Source organism: Cheilinus undulatus, linkage group 4, assembly GCF_018320785.1.
Source record: "Cheilinus undulatus linkage group 4, ASM1832078v1, whole genome shotgun sequence".
NCBI lineage: Eukaryota > Metazoa > Chordata > Actinopteri > Labriformes > Labridae > Cheilinus > Cheilinus undulatus.
Window position 1 is genome coordinate 27942156 of NC_054868.1, and position 22133 is coordinate 27964288.

General features: G+C 39.6%; 1 protein-coding gene across 9 annotated transcripts in view; it reads left to right on the top strand.

Moving 5' to 3' along the window:
* The window catches only part of adgrl3.1 (adhesion G protein-coupled receptor L3.1), a 191798-nt gene that overhangs the window by 61622 nt on the left and 108043 nt on the right, over nt 1–22133 (top strand). For all 9 annotated transcript variants that reach the window (XM_041784845.1, XM_041784850.1, XM_041784852.1 and 6 more), the window contains one exon: nt 1794–2007. In XM_041784845.1, the coding sequence (XP_041640779.1) occupies nt 1794–2007 (214 nt within the window). The remainder of the gene's footprint in view (nt 1–1793; nt 2008–22133) is intronic.

Here is a 22133-nt window from a genome sequence, read left to right on the forward strand (position 1 = left end):
GGTTTAAATATTTGTTGTATGCACAGATAAGTCTATGGAGTTTATGGAGATTTAAGCAGGACCAACAGACCTACATCAGCTGAGGTCTTTTTCTTTGTTCCTCCTCATTTCCTAAACTTTAAGGTGTTTTTATGGATTGAAGTTTTCAGTCTGAATTACTTTTTTATATCGGTATGGGCAAAAGTGAGAAAATGACATTATTGTATTCAAGTAATTTAAGTGCATTTACTCTTGTTAAAATTTACTGTATTAACATTAAAAGTACTGCTCTATAAATATACTCAATTAAAAGTAAGAAATATTTGATGTAAAGTTTACTTAAGTACTGAATACTGAGTCGCTACTGAGGAGTTCTACAGTAAAATACCTTTTCTTATTGGCAAGAACAATAAGAGAATGGATCTCCAACCTAGTTGTTCAGGTAAAGTCACATCTCTTTTATAAAGTAAATTACACAGCAAAATTGACAGTGTTAAATAAACTTATCAACTCAGAAATGTTTAACCCTGAGATGTCAACACTCTAGTTTTTTTTTTCCTATGTAGGGATGTGATGTGGAATTGTTCTCTCTTATGTGCTACTGTGTAGTCAGTAGAGGTGGAAACAGTACAAGAGTATAGTGCTCAAGTAAAAGTAAAAGTGTTGATTTCAAAGTGTACTTAAAAAAAGTGCAAGTACCCTGAAAAACCTACTTGATTACAGTAATTTGAGTCAATTTATGAGCTGCTTCCACCTTTAGCAAAAATGAATTTGTATCTGCTGATGGGATATAAGTAAAAGTCCAATATCATGCATCCCTAGCAAGTACAAAGTTTATACACCTGATACACACTGAGGCATAAACTATACTATTAGGAAAAAGAGCAACCTGATTACATGAGATTTTTGTCCTCTTGTAGTCCTGATAATATTTTTTTTACAGATGGCAGTTATAACTTGAAATAATGACTGCATTTCACGTAAATGAGTTTGTGTAAAGATCTGGTATTTCACATGCTGGCTTCGAGGGATTGTGTGCTTGTGAATATGAGGTAAACCATCCAAAACAAAATCAATTTCCTTGTTCCTGCTTTTCTTAATATAACAGGTAAATATGTCTGCCTTAAAAAAATATCTGAAGTGTGATGAAAGCATCTGCTGCAAGTAGAGGCATCAGAGAAATAAAGCTATAAGCTTAAATTTTCATATCTTATGTCTCTCTGCTGATTCCTTTTTCCCTTTTTGAAGATTGCTGTACAGTCCATAACATTACCAGACACTGACCTTATGGGACATTAAGACTTATTTGGACATTGATTGCTGTAAGGCCTTGCAGATGTTTCATCAGCCATGAGGTTTCATCTTATTGGAATTAATGACATGTTTCCCACTTCAGTACAATAAGAGTTGATGTATGCATCCAATTTGCAACTTCCGTGCATAATTAGACATTGCCATCTTTTAATAATCTTGCTGCACTAAATGCTTGTTGAAGTTGCCAGGCAATTACTCTCTATCTAGAATGATGTCTAATACTCCTCACTGCAAAACAGTAATTACCATGTGGGTTCACTTGCAACAGTGGACATGCCCTTATGAAAAACCTTCTGTGATGCTTTTGTTTTCTAATAGTGGGGATAATTAGTCTATATGACAAGAGTACAAATGCAGCTTTAGTTGAACACAATCTGGACTTGTACAATTTAGACCTCCATTGCACTTATTTAAAGATAGTCGTACAAAATTGTCTGTTAAGTTGGAGCTGCAGAGAAATAAACACAGATTTCTCACCATGTTTTTGTTTGTGTGTCCAGCCCTAGGCCGTGCTCCCATCCCTATGGCGGTGGTGCGCAGGGAGCTGTCCTGTGAGTCCTACCCTATCGAGCTGCGCTGCCCTGGGACAGATGTCATCATGATTGAGAGCGCCAACTATGGCCGCACTGATGACAAGATCTGCGACTCAGACCCTGCCCAGATGGAGAACACACGGTGCTACCTGCCCGATGCATACAAGATCATGTCACTCAGGTCAGTGCAATGTTATTGTTTTTCTGTGGATGATATAAAGTACCAGTGATGCCTGGTATTTCTTATTTCAAATGACCAAGTTTTAGAACACCATGGAATAAAATCACAGAAAATATACTCATTTTTGTGTATTGAAATTATATTTTCCCCATGGCATAGTATGGTGCAAATTTCAAAAGGCATCAAAGCAGACACACTTTGAGTTCTTCTCTAGTTTTTGGTCAATAAAAAGACAAATATTCTTCATCCTCAGAGATCTCATTTACAGAAGATGTAAGTGTAGAGTATATATAGTGAAGTATCACTGTGAACCTCTCCATCCTTCTATGTTGACCTATTTTTATAACTGGCAAAGAACAACAAAAGCAACAGAAAAAACTATATTATTGCAACAAACCTGGCTATTGCAGTGAAAGCAATAGCCATGGTGGCAAATTTGTGGAAAACTGGTGTAGTCTGAACCCCACCCTTGCTGTAATCTGATTCTTTACATGCAGCACAATGCCACAGCCACCCAGTTGCAAAATCTTATCAGATAATGGAAATTGCACTCTGTTAACACATCTGCTACAAAGTGACATTTCCTCCGGGAAGCCAGGCTTCCCAAGATTCTCTAGCCTGTGAATTTTATTTTAATGAAAGACTCCATTTGACAGTATACATGACAGTATACATGCTTTTTCCCCGCTGTTGTTCCTATCTCTTATCTTCCCCATTTTTTATTTTCCTGCATGCATGAAACGACAGCCTTCTACATGTTATCTGGTACATGCGTGGTAAAACTACAGTGGCTGTAAAATGTTTTGATCTATTCATGTCTGTGAGGAAGCTTGTAGAAGTTGGCATCCCTTTGTAAAAAAAAAAAAAAAAATATATATATATATATATATATATATATATAAAATTAGCCAATCAGATGAGACTATGTTCATGGCACCTCCAAACTTTGATTAGTTAGGGCTCTGTCCAGAGAAGCTTTCTGCCCTCTAGCTCTACACCAATCAAATCACAGCATGGCATCAGCGTGACTGAAATGAAAAAACAGTAGACCACCCTCAGACTGCCAATAACAACATTGGCATGGCAGAAGCAGAAGACTTGGAGTTTTTAGTAAAAACAAAAAAATGTGGTGCTTAATCAGAAACATAACTGATCTTTTGGATTGTTCCTGCAGTCTGAATGACCAGGTCACATTGAAAGTGAATCTGGCATGATTTTTGGGCAAAATACATTACAGTTCTGCACCAGTATCAGCAGAGATGAGAGGTTGTCATTAGAGGGACAATGAGGTGTTAGACCTAAGTATTTAGGGTGATGCTCCAATTCCTGAAGGGTCTTACTGTAACCATCCTATTTTGAAAGACTTTCAAAAGAAATGGCCAAGCTGGACTGAACTTTGGGTGATAAACCAGCTGTCAGATAGATAGATAGATAGCTCTGTGGCTGCAGTGGAAGTGAAGCCCCAAACTTTGGCTGGTATCAGTGTATTTCTACTGTACATGCAGGTCACTTCAGGGCTGTGACCTGTTCACATGGCAGTCGCATTCAGGTCATATTTAGAATGTAATGTGAACAGCCAAACTAAAAAGCAGACCTGTGCAATACTAAACCAGGCCCGAGCATTCAGGCCTGCGGTGTGAATGAAGCTTCTTTACTTATGCAGGAGTGGCATGAAGGCACACGAGTGCATAGCATGTATTTACACCTTCAAAAACATATCTCCGATAATTATATCTACTTTAACCTCTAGTATTTAGTAATGATTTTTGGCCCACCCAGCCCTTTTTCCTGCCGCCCAAGCCTGGGGTAAGATATCTTTATTTGACTCATCAAACCTTCTTATAATAATAATTTTAGGTGTCGAGTTTATATCTAGAATTAAATTGGGATTACAAGAAGCCTGAGTAAGCATTTTTGGAAAATAAAAACCAAACTAAACTAACAAATCAGCTGTAAAACCGGCACAAAACTAAATTGATATTAAAAAACCAAAAAGTGAAATAAAATGAAAATTAAAAAATAATGAAAAATCCCAGACTGTTGTAACCTGGCAAGCTATTCTGTGTGGTTACAATCTAACCACATCATGACATCACCATGATTGACAGAAGATTGTTCCTCTTTAAATCAGGTGAATGCTGATACATTCCCATTTCTCTCAGTTGCCCTACTCTTTATAAAAATGCCCATTTGACTGTGTGTAGATGTTTATCTAGACATAGGTATGATGAGTAATAGTTATAGCTCATATTACTTGTCTGAATTTACCTCTGTGTGATACTGAGTTTACTGAAAAATATATTTTATTGCAGTTTTTTTGTACAAAAATTAACAGATTTACAGGGTTCCCGCAGATCCTTAAAAAGTCTTGAATAGACTTGAACTGCACATTTGAAATTTAAGGCCATAAAAAGTCACTTTTCACCAGTGAGCAGTCTAAAACTTTAGCAGGCATTTTGAGCAAGACATGTCCTTATCCAATTTTTGTTTTCTGGCTAACCTCATATGATTTTAATCAGCTTCCCCCACAAATATTTGCATAAATATTCTCCATAATTCAGGGAATTTAGTGTAAAATGTTCTAAATTTCCTTTAGGAGTACCCCAGATGCCTCTCTGATTTTGTCTGAGTCACCATGAATAAATACACGCTGTACTGCTGTGAAACACTAGTCCAGTTCTCTAACATCTGGGCTACCAGGTAGTCCACTTAAAACTTTCTTATAGCCCACCCTTACTTTAACAGGTCCCCCCTGACATATGCAGTCATGGACGAAAGTATTGGCACCCCTGGAATTTTTCCAGAAAATACACCATTTCTCCCAGAAACTGTTGCAATTACAAATGTTTTTGGTATTCATGTGTTTATTGCCTTTGTTTGCATTGGAACAACACAAAAAAATCTGAAGAAAAAAAGACAAAATTGACAAATTTAGACAAAACTCAAAAAATGGGCCGGACAAAATCATTGGCACCCTTTTAAAACTGTGGGTAAATCATTTTATTTCAAGCATGTGATGCTCATTTAAACTCACCTGTGGCAGTAACAGGTGCTGGCAATATAAAAATCCCACCTGAAGCCAGTTAGAATGTCTAAAAGTTGACTCAACCTTTGTGTTGTGTACCTGTGTGTGTCACACCAAGCATGGAGAAGAGAAAGAAGAGCTGAGAATTGCCTGAGGACTTAGGAAGCAAAATTGTGGAAAAATATGAACAATCTCAAGGTTTCAAGACCATCTCCAGAGATCCTGAAATTCCTTTTTCCACTGTGTTTAATATAATCAAGAAGTTTATAACCCATGGAACTGTGGCTAATCTCCCTGGACGTGGACGGAAGAGAAAAACTGACAGAAGAATGCAACGCAGGATAGTTGGAATAGTGGAGAAACATCCTCAGTCAACTTCCACACAAACTCAGGCTGTCCTGCAGACTCAGGGTGCAAAAGTGTCAGCTCGGACCATACGTGGTCATCTGAATGAGATGAAGTGCTATGGCAGGAGACCGAGGAGAAACCCACTGTTGACAAACAGACATAAAAAAGCCAGACTGGAGTTTTCAAAAATGTACCTGAGTAAGCCTCAATTCTTCTGGGAGAACATTTTGTGGACAGACAAGACTAAGGTGGAGCTTTTTGGAAAAATCACATCATTCTACTGTTTACAGAAAACAGAATGAGATCTACAAAGAAAAGAACACAGTACCTACAGTCAAACATGATGGAGGTTCAAAGATGTTGTGGGGTTATTTTGCTGCCTCTGGCACTGGGTGCCTTGACTGTGTGCAAGGAATCATGAAATCTGAAGACTATCAAAAGATTTTGGCCCGCAATGTAGGGCCTAGTGTCAGAAAGCTGGGTCTGCATCAGAGGTCATGGGTGTTCCAGTAAAAGCACCAAGAAATGGTTGGAGACAAAGCACTGGAGAGTTCTGAAGTGGCCAGCAAGGAATTCAGATCTAAATCCATGAAGAGATCTCAAAACTGCTGTTGCAAGAAGCACCCTTCAAATCTGAGAAATCTGGAGCAGTTTGCAAAAGAAGAGTGGTCCAAAATTCCAGTTGAGAGGTGTAAGAAGCTTGTTGATGGTTATAGGAAGTGATTGGTTTCAGTTATTTTTTTCCAAGGATGTGCAACCAAATATTAAGTTGAGGGTGCCAATAGTTTTGTCTGGCCCATTTTTTGAGTTTTGTGTAAAATTGTGTCAATTTTGTCTTTTTTTCTTATGATTTTTTTGTTGTTGTTTCAATGCACATAAAGGCAATTAATTTTTAAATCAGCACAAAAATGTGTTATGATAACTAATAATATGCTGTATACAGATAGAATAGAGGCATTAAATGTGTCAGAAATCATCAAATCTGGGCATTTACGACCCCAAAGACATCTTTTGCCCTATACCATTTGACATTTCGGGAACGGTTCATAAAATTAGAAAATTCAGTCCTGGTCTTGTGTGCTGAGAAATTTCATGCCTCTCATTTTTGACAGTTTACTGTACCAAAAGTGGTTTTAATTTTTCTCAGTTCAGGTCTTAAAAGGTATTTGATTTTTAAAAGCAAGTAGGAACCCTGGATTCAGGTGTTGACCTAAAATGCTGAGATTGTGATCGTTTATTGCCCCTACAAGTGTGGTTGATGACTTCTTTTTCTTCTTTATGTAATGTCCGCCTGGTTTTGAGTGTTGAAATTGAGCATGTTTACTGTGCATTTGATTGCTCACATGTAACCTGCTGAGAGGAAGAGCAAGAGAGAGAGAGAGAGAGAGAGCATCATATCAGTGTCATAAGTGAAATCCGGTATGTGCAATTTCTGCATTTGTATGCCTGTGTGTAAAACAGCTATCTTAAAGCACATCTGGTTACATTAAATCTCCTATCGCAGCAACACCCCTTACCCCCCACCACACCACTGCCTTTACAGCTGGCCCATGTGAGCGGCTTCCTCTCCTGACTGTATGTAACAGCAACCAAAGCTACAAAGAATCATCCACTGACTATAATAAAAGCTGAAAAGCTTTATTTTGATTTTCATTTGAAGTAAAACAATCCAGAGATTTTTACTACACTGATCTGTGATGCATGAATCTCACAAATTAAGCTTGAAATTTGAAAGATATGGGTTGTTTTTGTTCGAGCTTTGTAAAAATTAGCTAATTGGAGCTTTTAAGAATGTGTTCATGTTATTTTAGAGTTTTGGATACAGGCATTGATAATTGTAGTGTCATATTACAAGCAGAATTTTTAACAGGAGATAGAGCGCTGTTTAATTTAGTGCTTGTGTGTCAGAATGTTTTGTTCCTGATGAACAATGTTAGCACTTTCTTAGCTGACAAAGTATTTTTGCTTAACTTTGATGGAACAAGCTTGAGAAAGTGATAGTTTGTTTTTCTATAGTTACTGTAGTTAAAGAGATGTTTATGGTTTTGTCTCTGACATGGGCAGGTATGAGTAGGAGGAAATAAAAGCAGATTTAAAAATAGCAACCAAGGAGAGGAAAGCTGTGTGTAATGAGAACGTCTGGATATAAATAATTCATTAAAGTCACCATTAGTTTCTGTTTTTTCAGATCACGTGTTCTTCTGACTTTGAGCACTCTCATCCTACCGTCCCATGATTTTCCTCTCATCTTTTTTTTCTGTCTCAATTTGCCTCCCTCTGTCTCTATCAAACCACCTGTCTGTGTCATGCAGCAGCGCTCTGATTGCGATTGCTTAGGCCTGGCTTGGGCTCTCCACTCTAGCAGCTGCAGCTTGTGTGGCCACTCTCCTCCTACAGCTCTTGCCATCCATAATTTATACATCATACGCACGTACACACACAGAAGTACACAGCATGTGCCACACACAGCATCCACTGCCCAGGGGCTACACCAGACTTTAAGCTCCAATTAGCAGAGCCAGAGGCCAAACTTAATCTTAAGCGATCCTCTGTGGAGGTGACTCAGACCGGAAACAACTGTTTATCACATATATATCTTTGTGTGTGAGATGCAAGAAGCTGTGAGTGAACCTCTGTGCACACCGCTCTGTATTAATGCAGCTAGAAACGCTCACGCAAACAATGTGTTGTGTTTTTTTGAAGTACCAGTGTAACACCCAAATGCACACAGGGAATCTTTGACTGTGTGCTCATGCTCACATCTAATGTGTGCATTTGCACTCTAATGTGTGTTGAAGGCTGGATTGGGGGTTTTTGCACTCTTCACAGTGTGTGCTTTTGGCTCTCTCCCAAACTCACACAGCCGCTGTCTTCAGTCTGTTTCAGCTCGTCTGCTTTCCACTCTGTCACTCCCTCTATGTCTGTATCCTCTCCTGGTTTTTCAGGCCCAGCTCACCCAGCTGATAAAATCAGAGCATGTTCCGCCTGCCCAGTGTTTCCTCTGTATCACATTCTCTCTTTGTTTCCCTCCTCTACCACTCTCCAAGGCCAGGGAATGTGAGTGTGTCTATGTGTGTGCACGCCCATACCACATAATTGGTCTTGATATCAAAGCCTCATATCTCCAGAGGGTCTCACAAGGCTTCTCAGGCAACCTAGAGAGGACCTGATATCGCTGCATTTCCCAGATTATCTCCCCGTTGGGATACGCTGGGTTGAAGGGGAAACAAAGCCGTGGCCATGAAAGTTACGCTTAATCTGTTTTAGCGATATCCTGGCCTCAGTTCAATGACTCACTCCTCTTTATCGTGTTTTGAACTAAAATGCCTCTATTCCAAAATGGCTCCTGAGCCGTCTTTGTGAGAGGATCTCTTGTCATTTCTTTTTACTCTTATTATTAAATAAGGAAAATGATCTCAAGTTTTACCTCCTTATAAGGCTGATCAAGCTTGCAAAAGTATCCTCCATGTTTTCCTAAAAATAAGTGTCATTGTATTTTTCAAAGCAGCCTTGTTGGCTTCAGCCAGGGTGTAGTTGTGTAGAGTGTACATTAAAGTGCCACTTGGGAGAGTTATACCAGGACAACAGAAGCATTTCAGGGTTTCCTCCAGGATTTTTCTGAAACAGTGGGGGAAGGCTTTGCCTAACCCCCCCCCCCCCCAAAAAAAATTTTTAAAGCAACATTATCACAACTTATCACTTACTGTTTTTAAGAAATACAGAAAGCACTGGGGTCCCTGGGGGTCCATTGAACATGGATATTCCAAAGCTGTCAAAATAACGTTAGCCTATAAAAGTTTTTGATAAAACATTAGTCAGTCACTTATTCAACAAGCTAATGTTAGTTTGTTAATGCTTGTTGTCAGACTGACCTGCGCTCACAGACGGACACACAAACTATCTCTCCACTCTGTCACACACATACACACACACGCACAACTACCCCTGTCGCCATGTGACTGCAGCTCACGCTTCTCCTTCCTTCTCTCCTGTTTTAGAACACAAGTAAGGCAAATATGGATTAGATTAGATTGCTAGCGTCTCATCTCCATCATGAGACGCTAGCAAGCTGATGATGAATATATCTACTCAAGTTTATCACTAATCATCGGATTATAATCAGGGAAGTACTAAACTAAGCGAAAGTAATGTTTATCAGACGTCAGTGTGTGATGACAGACAGGAAGCTGAGACACCGGTGTTCATTTTTCAAAATTAAATTACTTAGCACAGTGTCACATTTCATGGTTACAATTTCAAACTCCTATGGTATGCAAATGTGCGCAAATATAGACCATATGTTTATATGGATCTATTCATACAGTATAATTTACATTTTTAACATCTGATAAAAAAAATCATAATTCTGAAGGCATGGTGGCTTTTATTTTGGCGTGGCGGTGCGCAACAATCAATTACATGTAGTGGAAACCCTGCATTTTGAGCTCCGGGTTGTTCACTTCTGCAGAGAGGAGAGGAGCTACAAGCCAAAATGGTGGAATGCCTGCGAGTTAGAGCGATCCACTGACATAAAAGTGACTTGATGGCTTCTACGGAGATGCTCCACAATGCACTCCTTGTCCCTCACTGATACTTGAGTGCTTCATGGACCGAGTACCTTTCAGCGCACTCTGTCCCTCATTCTCTCTCTCCTCATCCAGCACACATGCATTTAGGTACTAGAGGCTCCAAGTGTGCAAACTGAAAAATGTGTGGACATTGCAAAAGGCACACTAACTTTGTTTGGCTCCTTTTTCCACCACAACCATGTAAGAAAATTACTTCTGGATTCCAAACTGACAACTCCCACTTACCCAACTTGTTTGCCCTTACGCCTTTTATTTCCATCTATTGCTCTCCTCTTTTCTCCCCTCCTATTCCTCATGACCAAGTCCAGCACCAACACCATTAAGGGAAACCCCTTTGACAAGAAATGACGAGAGTTGGGAGCTGAATTTCTGCTCCCTGACTTCTCTCCCGTAGTTTTAAAAGTATTAAATAACATCCTACTTCATTTATTATTCTTCTACCTGTCACTCTCTCAATATCACTGTTTTTGTCACTCTATTTCCAGATTTTTCCCACTTTTCATTTCTAAAAATTGCTTTGCGCCCCTTACTTCTCACATTCACTGTCACTTTTCTTTCCCCCTCACCGTCTGTTTTAGTTTTTATCACCGTTTTCTGTTTTTTTTTTTCATCGCTTTCTGCATCTCATGGGAAAGGTGGGGTTGAAAAAGAAAAGCAGTACCTTCAAGGGTCCAACATGTCGCCTATATTTTACAGTATTTTTTCTGTATTTCTTCCCTGTTCGACCAAGTTTGTAGGGGTTTCAGACCAGAGAAACATTTAAAGACTGTAGATCAAACCCTCACAGGCCTCAGGGATCCTAGGTGCGCTATGAAAACACACATCTGCACTACCCCCGGGTGCAGACACACCACTGAATACACATGCATGCATACTGAAGCATTCTTACTTGTGCATGCATGCATGCTCAAACACTCTGTTCTTTACATTCATCAACACACGCTCAGAGAGATGGTGAGAGCTGCTCATCCGTTCCAAAGCTTTGTCAACTTCTTCTGGCAGCCTGTCTCTTCAGAAGCAGGTCTCAGCCTTCAAAGCACCAGGCTAGTGTGTTAGTGTGCGAACACATCTCTGTGTGAATGCGTACAGTGTGGTATGGTGGTATGCTTTTGTATGTGTGCATGTGTGTAAGCGGGTGTGCAGCAGCATGTTTGAACCATTCAAGCTGAAGACTGTAAAGAAGCCTCTGAAGTTCTTTTCCTTTGACTCTCTGAATTATAGAAAACCACTTGAATCATGGTCTGCAATCTGGTGCGAGCTACAGTATGTGCTGTAGTCCAGCTCTGTGAAACCAGTGAACTATGCCATACAGTCTGGCACCTTTTTTTTTTTTTCAGGCGCAAGCAAACCTGTGCTTCATATTTCTCCTGTATTTGAGTCTTATCAGTCCTACTAAACGCAGGAGAGAAAAAACTCAACATTAAATAAATCTTACATTTTTTTATCATTATTCAACCCTCATGACTCTTAGTGGAAAACAATATTTTCTTCTAAATTGAAGTTTGGCAAGGAACTAAATGAGGCTGTGACTACTGTGTGTGTGTTTGTGTGAGTGTAATGTGTTGCAGAGGTGGACTCATGGATATTTATAACAATTATATCTCCTTATTATAGCTATCTATCTCTTTTCTTTCTTTATCTGTTCACTTTCCTCTCTCCATTAACCATTCTGCTTCCCACCGAATCAGGTCATATCTGGAAATGTCCTACTTAATGTGTGTGTATTGGCTTGTGTGGGCCTGTGTGTGCTTGTGCATACATGTGTGTATTTGTGCACGCTGCCATCCTCATATAGTCACTGCGGTTACAGGAGATGCCCCGCGGCACCCTGGGGGCTCAACTGTCACCCTTTCTCAGTGCGGTAATTAGGGCCCACACACATTCAGTATGTGCTTATGTGTGCACCCATACACACACATGTATAAAATACGCAGATATAAATATAGCATTTGAAAATTGACTGATTCTGTCATAAAGTCAGTCGTTAAGTGAGCCCTGTACTAAAAGATTTAAAAAATCTTAACAAACCCCCTCATGATCTCAAATACTGGAAGATTAAATTATCCGTCCCCATATTTTTGAGAGAAGCATGATATGACCAAAATGGCACACCACGCCACCAGATTATATTCACAAACAGCCAGAGTCCTGGCTCTTCAAATGGAAAGTCTCACAAAATCTTTCAGGGTCAGATGCATATTTAGAATAAACAAACAAAAGGATTATGGGCAGGAAGATTTTGCTGTAGTTTTTGTATACATTTACTGAAAAATCACAAAGAAGACATAAAAAAGTAAACAAGAAGAAAACTGTAGTTTAAATTGATTTGCTACAGATGGTGCACTTCCTTCTTCAGTAAGTTGACATCCTAGTTGGCCTTTATTATGTTCAATGGAAGAACCAGAGGGTGGGTGTTGGGGTTGGCTATCGTTTAGGTTTTTTCCAATACCAGCGCTAAACTGATACTTTTAAATCATTACCAGTACCTAAACGGTCTTTCACGAGAGAAAATAATGATAATGGTCAAAAGCACTAAAAAAACTTTCATAATATCAAAGGCATCTGTGTTAGAGTGTTGGACTGGCGTGGTGCCAAAATGCAGCACCAAAATCTTTCATTTGATTTGGTTAAGTATGTATTAGACGTGTAAGCACCAATTTCACATTTGTACCAAATTTTGGTACTCATCCCTAGTAGGTGTTTTGTTTTCCTCAAAGTCTAAACTCTACATGAGTGCAAATGAAGCTCAGCGTTAGTTTATGCAGGACATCGTAGTCATACACTCGGCCATGATCAGCTCACAGCCAGCCGATCCCAGTTATTGCCTCCCAGCTCCCACAGCTAATCACAGCTCTTTCTCTCAACACAGAGGTGTATTTAAGTTAGCGATGTGCGATCGGACAATCTCAAATCATGAAGAAATTGAATGTATCAGTGATCTGCTAAAGCTGTTTTATCATATAATCAGCTCTTTTGCTTCTAGCTTCCTCAAATTCTTGGTTCTATTTATATTTTTACTTTGGCAGTCCAAACAGGGCTGAAGTAAATGTGATATCAAATTGCATATGAACAGGTGTTTATAAAGCTTTAGCTGTAGGAATTCTATTTATAGACCACATGCTTTAAAATGAAAACCAAGGTGTTAAAATGTGCCTAATAAACACTAAAGTAGAATTAGAAACACAAAGAGGACACACAAATAATCATTTTAAAGTGGTGCAGAAAATGCAGAAATTGGTTTCATATAATAGATCAGAACGCAGGAAAAGAAATTTTGTAACTTAAATATATTCTGGGAGAAGACCCCCAAGCCCCCTTACCTGATGGTTCCAACTATAAAACTTTAAACTAAATGTTAAAATATTTGATGCATTGGCTAACAGGTTGCCACAGCAGAAAAAAAAGAAAAGAACCTGACTTGTTGACACAGTATTTGTGCATTTGAAAAATTATATAGAGAAAAAAGGTGTTTTTTGCTGGTCATTAACTTAAAAATTTGTCTTCAAAATTGAATGAAAGTTGTGATAAGTTATTGTTTGAAATTGAACAATGTAATAAAATTGGTTTAAAGTCCCTGTAAAGTAAAATTCAAAATGTGCGTCAAAACATATATGTTGGAATAAGGTTGCTGTAAACATGTGAAAACACTGAGATCTACGTGTGACTGAATTTTGGATTTAAACTGTTTTCAGCCTTTACATAGCTTGATTTTTTTCTGGGCAGGGCAAATGAAGCACCTCATGATGTCAACAGGCACTGAGTGAATTATCCCGCCCCCAATGCTACAACGGTACAAAATCACTGAGCAGTTTTTCTGAAAACAGTCTGTTGTTAGCTGGTACCCATGCCTTCATTGAAAATTATCAGCCTGCTAGATGCTGTGTTTTTGTTCAGTGCGAGGTAAATTTGACAAATCTATCAGCCACGATGTCCTACAGGTCATTGCAAGTATCAGAAAACAGTAAATTGAATCAACTTCTGTCTCTACTCTGGCGCAGAACCAGGCAGCTGCTGTGGCCAGAGTTCACCATAAGGTCAGGGGGCTGGCTAACTGCTGAAGGGCTTCTCTATTTTTCATTGAACCAAGCATAGCAGGAACGCATCTCTTACCTGCTGAAGGTGGTCGTTAATCCACATTTCCCTTGTCTTCAGTCCTGGATGATTAAAGAAGAGGGCTGTAGCTGTGTCCCTCTCAAAGTAGCAACTATAAAATCCTTCCTCTCTGTTAGCGTAACGGTGTTAAAGTTCAGTAAAGTATCCGATGATAGACACGTTCTATTCAAGTCTGTCACAATAAAAGTCTTTTAGTGCTAACCATCACTGAAGACTTCTATTCTGAAGAGCAACATCAGTAAAGGGAGCATTTTCAGCAGCAACTTAAAAACTCATACATCTTATGAATGAGAGAGAAACATAACTTCATAAAGCTCAGAAAATTAGATATTGGGAATTCCTTCAGTGTTAAATGCAGGATGTGAAAATGAAACAGAGACCTTTTGACTGTAAACTGTCTGTCATGACATTAATGTGACTGTTTCTCTAGTGGCTCATAAAAGGAGCTGTAGCATCCACTTGAGCAGACAGATGATTCCTTCACTCAGGTGGGAGCATTTTTTTAATTTAAGAGGATCGTCTTTCTCGTGAGGCATGGGCATGGCTTCAACACATTCAACCAACACACCCACAGCATCCTGGAGCAGATTTTAATGCCTTGTTTTTTATAATTTTGAATCTTAATTTTATAAACTTAGAGATGTTTCTCATGACTAAAATTTGGCCTGGTGGTTTGCAATACAGTGGCCTGTCATACACACCTAAAATACAGATTTTTTTTTAATCACTTTACAAGGACTTTAAGATTTTGCAGTTTATAGCCTTCAGCATTTTTCCTGCAAATTGCAATAATACAAGTGCAATAATGTAAACATTGAACAATGATGACGTTAAATTTCAGAGGATTGCAGAATTCCCGGTATGTCAAAGAAGTCTGCATCCACTCTGATGATTTTTGAGACCATGGCGGTCTTAGCTGCATTTATCAAGCACTCTCTTTCCTCCTTATGCAAGGAGGAAACACCAGCAGCAGTTTGCTGTGCTCCAACATTCTGCTGGTGAAAATATATTTAGAATGAAATAAAGTACATTTAAAATAAGGATTTTTGGACATTTTGAATCAATGGTCAATATTGGAAATTAATATTTGGGATTCTGACATGAATTGATTTTTTTTTTCCATCACCTCTATGATTGTTAAAACTTTGAAAATGCTGGAACTTAATTTTGTGTAAAGGAGGGAATCAGGCCCAGTATTAGCCTGACTAGCTTGTACCTTGTGCACCCCTGCTGTTATGCGCCCAGATAGATTGGCTTGATATATGCAACATAAAACATGTACTTTACTAATCTAATGATAATATTTCATATAGGTCCTTTTTGAGTCCTGAAATATGCCACCCAAGTTTTTGTATATATGTTCATCCTGACTGACAGCTGTGCTGCTCAAACGCGTGTATTGACCATGTCAGAGGCTCCACTGTCTGACCCTCTCCTCCTGTCGCCACAGCTCTGCTAACCTTAGTCATCATGCCTCAACGAGCCCTTAAACTACAGACTGCATGAGGATGGTTTTAGAATGGTCTAGACACCACTCACTCTCTCTTTCCTCAACACGCACACAGCGCCTGACACTTCCACAGACTAGCATGGGAATCAATGCGTCAGACATGCGGTCATGTAGACAGAGGCTGACTCCCTGTCTGACTTCATACTTTGACTTTGACACTGAAGCACAAAACCAGACCAGCAGAAAACGAGCAGCCCTCCTCCCCCCTTGTACATGCACATACATGCATAAAGCAGCAGCATGCTTCTTTTTGCATCATGAGGTGAGGCTGACTTAAATCCCACATGACAGTGTCTCGGTGTGGCGTTGCTCCGTCTTCTTGCCGGCGATGGTGTTTTACACGCTTCTCTGCGTTTCACCAACCAAGAGAGACAGCCCAGCTGTCTGAAACACTCCTCGTCTTTTAGCTTTTAGGAGGATTTGGAGTTTGTGCTAGCAGGTGGTCGTGGATTAAACTGTGGAGAGAGAGGTGACACATAGAGAGGCACACACACATGCACACAGATGTAAGCTGAGTGAAACACAGGGATGTCAGCACAGGAATGTTGCTAGGTGGAATCAGGAGGAAGACTCCCTGAGTGTGTCCTGGAATTGCACGACGTGGAAGTTGCCATGGTAACCAAGGGAAGAAGAGAGGGGATGGTGGAGCTTAAACCTGTACTTGGCTGTGAGCCCGCTAACACAGAAGAGGCAATGATGTGTTTGTTTTGGCATCATTTGTGTACCGCTGTGAGTTTTAACAGACATGATACTATTATAAAACATTTGTAAGGCAGTTCCTTTCTCCAAAAAAAGTGATTAAAATATGAGTCAGTCTCCAAAGTAGGTCAATTTGAAGGTGAATCAACCAGCATCCCACATCGGGGTTTGCTCAAGCCATCAAATTTACTTCGTTTGATTCCTAACAAGCATAAAAATATGCAGCTGCTCCTTCGTGGATGCATGAATTTTGGTGTTAAATCTTTAAAAAACTTTCCTTACACAGCTGACATCAAGTGGATTTTTTTCTTAAGATATGTCTTTAAAAAAGTCACAGGTGTTATGGCTGCCAAAATGTTCACAACTTCACATTAATCAAATCAGTAAACTGAAATATCACTGACTTCACTGGTTTATGGATTTGGTAAGAGAATACATCGACTGTTCCTCACCTGACTTAAGCCGTTGACTCCTGCAGTTTGCCATGTGCATGCATGATAATCGAAGGTATAGCCAAGGTAAAGACCTACATCGTATGCAGTGGTATAGGATACATATTGTATGTTGTGTCAGAAAAGAAAGTTAAAGAAAGAATGGTAGAGAGTGACATCCTCCAGCCAAATATTAATAATGTAACACATTTCAAAGCTTTCTCCCAGTAGGAAAAACAACATTATTTTACCTGTGGCTTGTTTGACAGGCTGCTCGAGAGCTGACAGAAATGCATTCAGGGACCGCACAGGAGTGCGTCAGTGTTTGTGTGCACATATATATGTGTGTGTGTGCGCTGGCGTATATGTGTGTGGGAGAAAGAGAGAGACGGATCTGTCATTTCTCTACAAGTGTGTTGTGATGGTTCTTGCACAGAATGTGATGCTTCAGTATACCCCATGGTAGACATATACAGACTTAGACACACAAACACACACATGGACACCTGTCTTGTGCTCCTTTTCTCTAACCTCTGCCAATCAAAATCTCTGCATCACTCTTCAATTACTTATTACACCCAGTTGCACTACATCCTTCCTCAGTTTTAGACTTTTTTATTCCTCCGGTTTGTCATCCATTCACATCCATACATCTCCAGCCATCCCTATACTGGATCATATATGTGTATAACCACATCAGGGAGCTAATAAAGCAGAAACAAGGCCAGTGGCAGCAGAATCTTATATGTGATGTGTGTACGTGAGAGAGAGGGGGAGAGTATATGGTCAGCCTAACAGCCTTTTATCCTGTGACGAGATACAGTGAGTACGCTCTGTCTGCTGTCAAATGGGTTTCCTGAACTCCTGCAGGACATAAAGCTCCCACAGAAATCCTCCCTTCCTGCCTTCTTGTGTTATTTTCAAAACCATCGCTTAATTTTCGTTTATTTTCAACTGCTCCACTCCCTGCTTCGTTTTTTTCCAGTCTTGGATTTTTACTGAATTCATGATCAAAATGTGTGAGGAGCTTGTAAAATCCGTTTTTAAACATTGGGAATGTTTTTGGCTTGCATTTTGTTGGATAACCAGTACAGTTCAATTTCTAGATATTTTCAAGTTGGGTTTAATCATATGTCTATAGAAGGCAGTGGTGAAGAAGACTAAGATTACAGATGTTCAAAATGCCCCAGTCTTTCTTCAGTAATCTACATCAAGTCCAACTGGAAAACAGAAAATGTTTTCTCATGTTACATTACAGTGTGCTGAACAAGCAGATAAAAACAAACTAGTGATGTAACATGCTCTATTATCCATTTATGAGAGTTTTCACCAATGGACAGTACCATTCTCTGAATTCTGAATCATTAGTGTTCTTTCCATAATGCAGAAATGAAGCATATTTCAAAGTAGTTCAGCTTTTTACAGCTCTAAAATGTAAAAGTAAAATGAAAGTGTAATGAAAGTCAGTGCAGGGGTTAGCCCTGTTACCTGACAGCAGGAAGGTTCCTGCTACGCTTTCTGGTACGTCAGGAAAGTGTGGAGTTCTCATGTACTCCCTGTGCATGCATGGGTTCTCTCCAGGTGCTCTGGCTTCCTCCCACCGACAAAAACATGCTTGTTAGGTTAACTGATCACTCTAAATTGGCCTTAGGTGTGAATGTGAGAGTGCCTGGTTGCTTGTCTCTTTATGTCAGCCCTGGGATTGACTTGCGACCAGTCCAGTGACAGGTGGGATAGGCTTCAGCCCCCCTGCAACCCCCAGCAAGATAAGTGGTATAGAAAATGGATGGATGGATGAAAACGTTGCATTTCCAATAAATGTTTACAGTGTCGATAATCTACAATACACCTTTCACTTCACCTGTGAGAACTTTGCAAAATCACTTTTTTATGTAAAATCTACAGTCAATGTTCTGTGTTTTTCTTTGCTTTTTTCTATAGCCTTTAAGAAACACCATTTCCCATAAGTCCCAGACCTAGAGAATACTCAACACTGTAAGCAGATATTAATTAAAAGTAATTAAGGGAACATGTTAGGATTTTGACAAAATGTGATGGCAGTATCCATTTTCCTACCCTTTTGTAAACGTTCTATAACTCAGTCTTCGTGAATGATCCTAACAATTGGCAACCTCTCACACTGAAAACTGAAGCCAGTGTGAAAGCGTAGAAAAGTCAGTTTGTCATTCATTTCATTTTTTAAATCCTTACAGTTTTTTTCAACTTTGGAACAGGATGAATTTATTGACTGGTGGGTCCACCTCTTTGTTGATGGAATATTAAGTTGATCTGGCAGAGTGAATATGGGGATTGTCATCATTGGGCTTTTTAAGGCTGCCTCAGAAACCAAAGGGTATTTTTACTGAGACATCTGTGATTTTTACAAGGGCTGGGATATGTTCTGATGCTGGTATTAATTAGTCATGATTTCTTTGGTGCTGATTAGAATTATATTGGGGTACTGAGATATACAATACAACAAGCGTTGTAATTAGACATTGTGATTTGTGCATCGTTGGAGTCTTTTTTTAAAACAAAAACCAAGAATCATTCAATAGCAGACAGAGTTTAAAAAATTGCAATATTTCTAAAAAAATTGAACATCACAGTCTTTGCTTTTGTTTATGATATGTTTGTCTTGGTATCTTTAAACACAAGTTGCTGATTGCACTCTCTTCAGCTATGCAAAAAATAAATAAAGATCTTTAGCAAAAAGATAAACAGAGTTGCATATCGAGCTAATGGCTAACCGCTAATGCTATCTGGCTGACATTAGCTCTCTGCTACAAACACATTCATTGTCCTTTAACAGATACTGGCAGTTCACTGAATCCAAACACCACAATCCACTTGTGGATGGCAACTGATTTTTTAAGTCTTTATTTTGGCAAACTAAAAGATCTCACAACATAACTCACAAAATAACTATCAAGCTATTTAATTTGAGCACAGAGTTGAGACGGACATGACAGCGCATCTTCTTTTTGTAAGAGTAGAAAATAGATTCTCTTTTGGCTGACCGCTGAGGTCAGCCCTATAGATGGGTCTGTCCCTGTCTGACTGAGTGCCTGAGTGAGTGATGCTACTTTGAGGGCCCTAACATAACAGAGTTTTGCTTGTACTGAATGCTGTCTTAATGGCTGCTTCCACCGTTTTAACTAGAGCCATACATACAGAGTTGCACTATGGGCAGGGTTTAGGGGGACTGAAAGCCCTCTAATGGCTGCCTCCACTGCTCTAAATACCTCACATTTAGCTTTGGCATGGCCTCTGTTTAACCAGAGCTGGGCCACATTTCTGTATGACAAAGAATAAAAACAACCCTATAAGCTTTTCAAGTTGGGAAAGATGTTTTCACTCCTATGCTGACCTGCTTTGGCATCACTGTGTGACAGCTGAGGGGACAAGGTAACTTCTTGAGTGAATGCTTGTGTACACTGGCTGCTTGTGTAGCGATTAGCTCTGAATTAGTTACAGCAGCATATTATTCAACACTGGACATTTCTTTATTAAAACAAGCAAAGACAGCAACACTAAATGCTTTCTGTAACCCAAAGGGTGTTTTTGCTCTTCTGCCAAACTGCTTCAGCATGAGTGTGTGATAGTTAAAGGGGGAAAGGGTTGCTTGTTGTGCTTGTATACAACGGCTGCTACCCGAACGTTAGCTCAGCCTTAGCCAGACCAGCACATTTCTTCATCACAGTTAGCGCTAAGAGCAACACAGAAAGCTTTCTGCGACCGAAAACAAGGTTGTCACTCTTCTGCCGCCCCGCTTTGGCATGATTATGTGATAGTTACAGGGAAAGGGTTAGTTGTTGTATACAGCTAATGAGTTGTGTCCCACCTAATGACTAGCAGGCCTCTCTTAGCTGGGACTGAACCGCAGCGACGCTTTTGTCTGAACCAGACAACGTGTCTTATCCAAACAAGCGTAGAGAGCAACACTGAAAACTTTCTGTGACAGAAAAATGTTCTCGCTCCACTCCCAATCTGTTTGGGCATGGCTTTCCAATTATGGCGGTGGGCTTGTCCCGCATTGTCAGGCGTTAGCTGTTAGAGTGGATATATTTCATGATTTGAGACTCGTGCACAGTCTTCGGTTTTTAATTTTTCTGTCATGATCTCCTGTCCCCCTGTCACTCTTTCTCCTATAATCCCTTTCTCTTTCACCGTTTGTGCATCTTTTACGCAGCAGCGTTGGCTCCTCTCCTCTCATTCTCGTCTGCTTTCATGCTGCATAACACTGACACACACAAACGTGACTCTCACGCACACACCTACACTGAAACGCACGCTAACATGTTGGTAGTGTAGACTTCAGGCTTCTATCTGTTGAGGGCAAAAGTTTCAGAATATTGGAGGATAAAACGCCAGAACTTTTTCCTCTTAAAGCTCCTCTCTGGCCCCGGAGGACCGGCACGTCAGTGCTGTGTGTGCACCCCAGCTGTGTGTCTCTTTGTCGCCCGCGTGAGCCAGGGTCGTGCGCTATGTTAAAAGATATTTGGTAAATATTCCCTTAATACTATATGATTATGAGGAACAAGTAAATGTTAAAATCCCTGCATATGTGTTTTGAAAAAAATGCTACTTAGACGTTTGGCATGTCTTTATTGGCAGGGAGTATGATTAATGTGCTGTTTATTGATAATTAACAGATATAAAAAAGGACAGGAACTCTAAAGTAGATATTCAGCTTAATTTACACATATACAGACCCTTACACACCTGTCTGAGGAGAATTAGAAATGTTCATGAAACCTGCTGCAGGTTTTTTTAAAATTTAGAATAACCGTTCATTATCAGTTAGTGTTTTATTGTTAGTATAAAATGTCTATCATTAAAGACTTATATCTGACAAAAAAAAAAACATTTAATCTATAATATCTCATTGTCTGTCTCTATCAGTGAAATCTGACACGTCTCTGTAGAGTTTCATATGTACACAGAGTAGAGCTTTATTAAGAGGAGAGACAGAGAGAGAGAGGACAGCATGTAGCTATGTACATTTAAGTTGCCACAATAAATTTGGCTCACAAAAAATAACAATAATGACAAAATCACTCTGCCAGTCAGGCATTTCAACAGGCATCCCAGATAGTTGCGGTCAGCCATATACTAGGTTTTTACCTAGTCGTGTTTGTTTGTTTGTTTGTTTGTTTGACTGCCATCACTTAGGGAGGAAATGGTTCCCATTAATGATAACCATGATAACATTTTCCCACGATTATCAAAGCATTAATAATTTTAATATTATGATAACTGTTGGTGGTAACTGTGCCTCTAATATCACAGTAATAAATGTCCAGACGGCATGCTAAATGGGTTCGTTGACTCATGTGGATAGAGTAAAACATCCATCTAAGAGATGTAATACACATCAGAGGGGAGGAGGTAACACTCCTCTCTCCTGC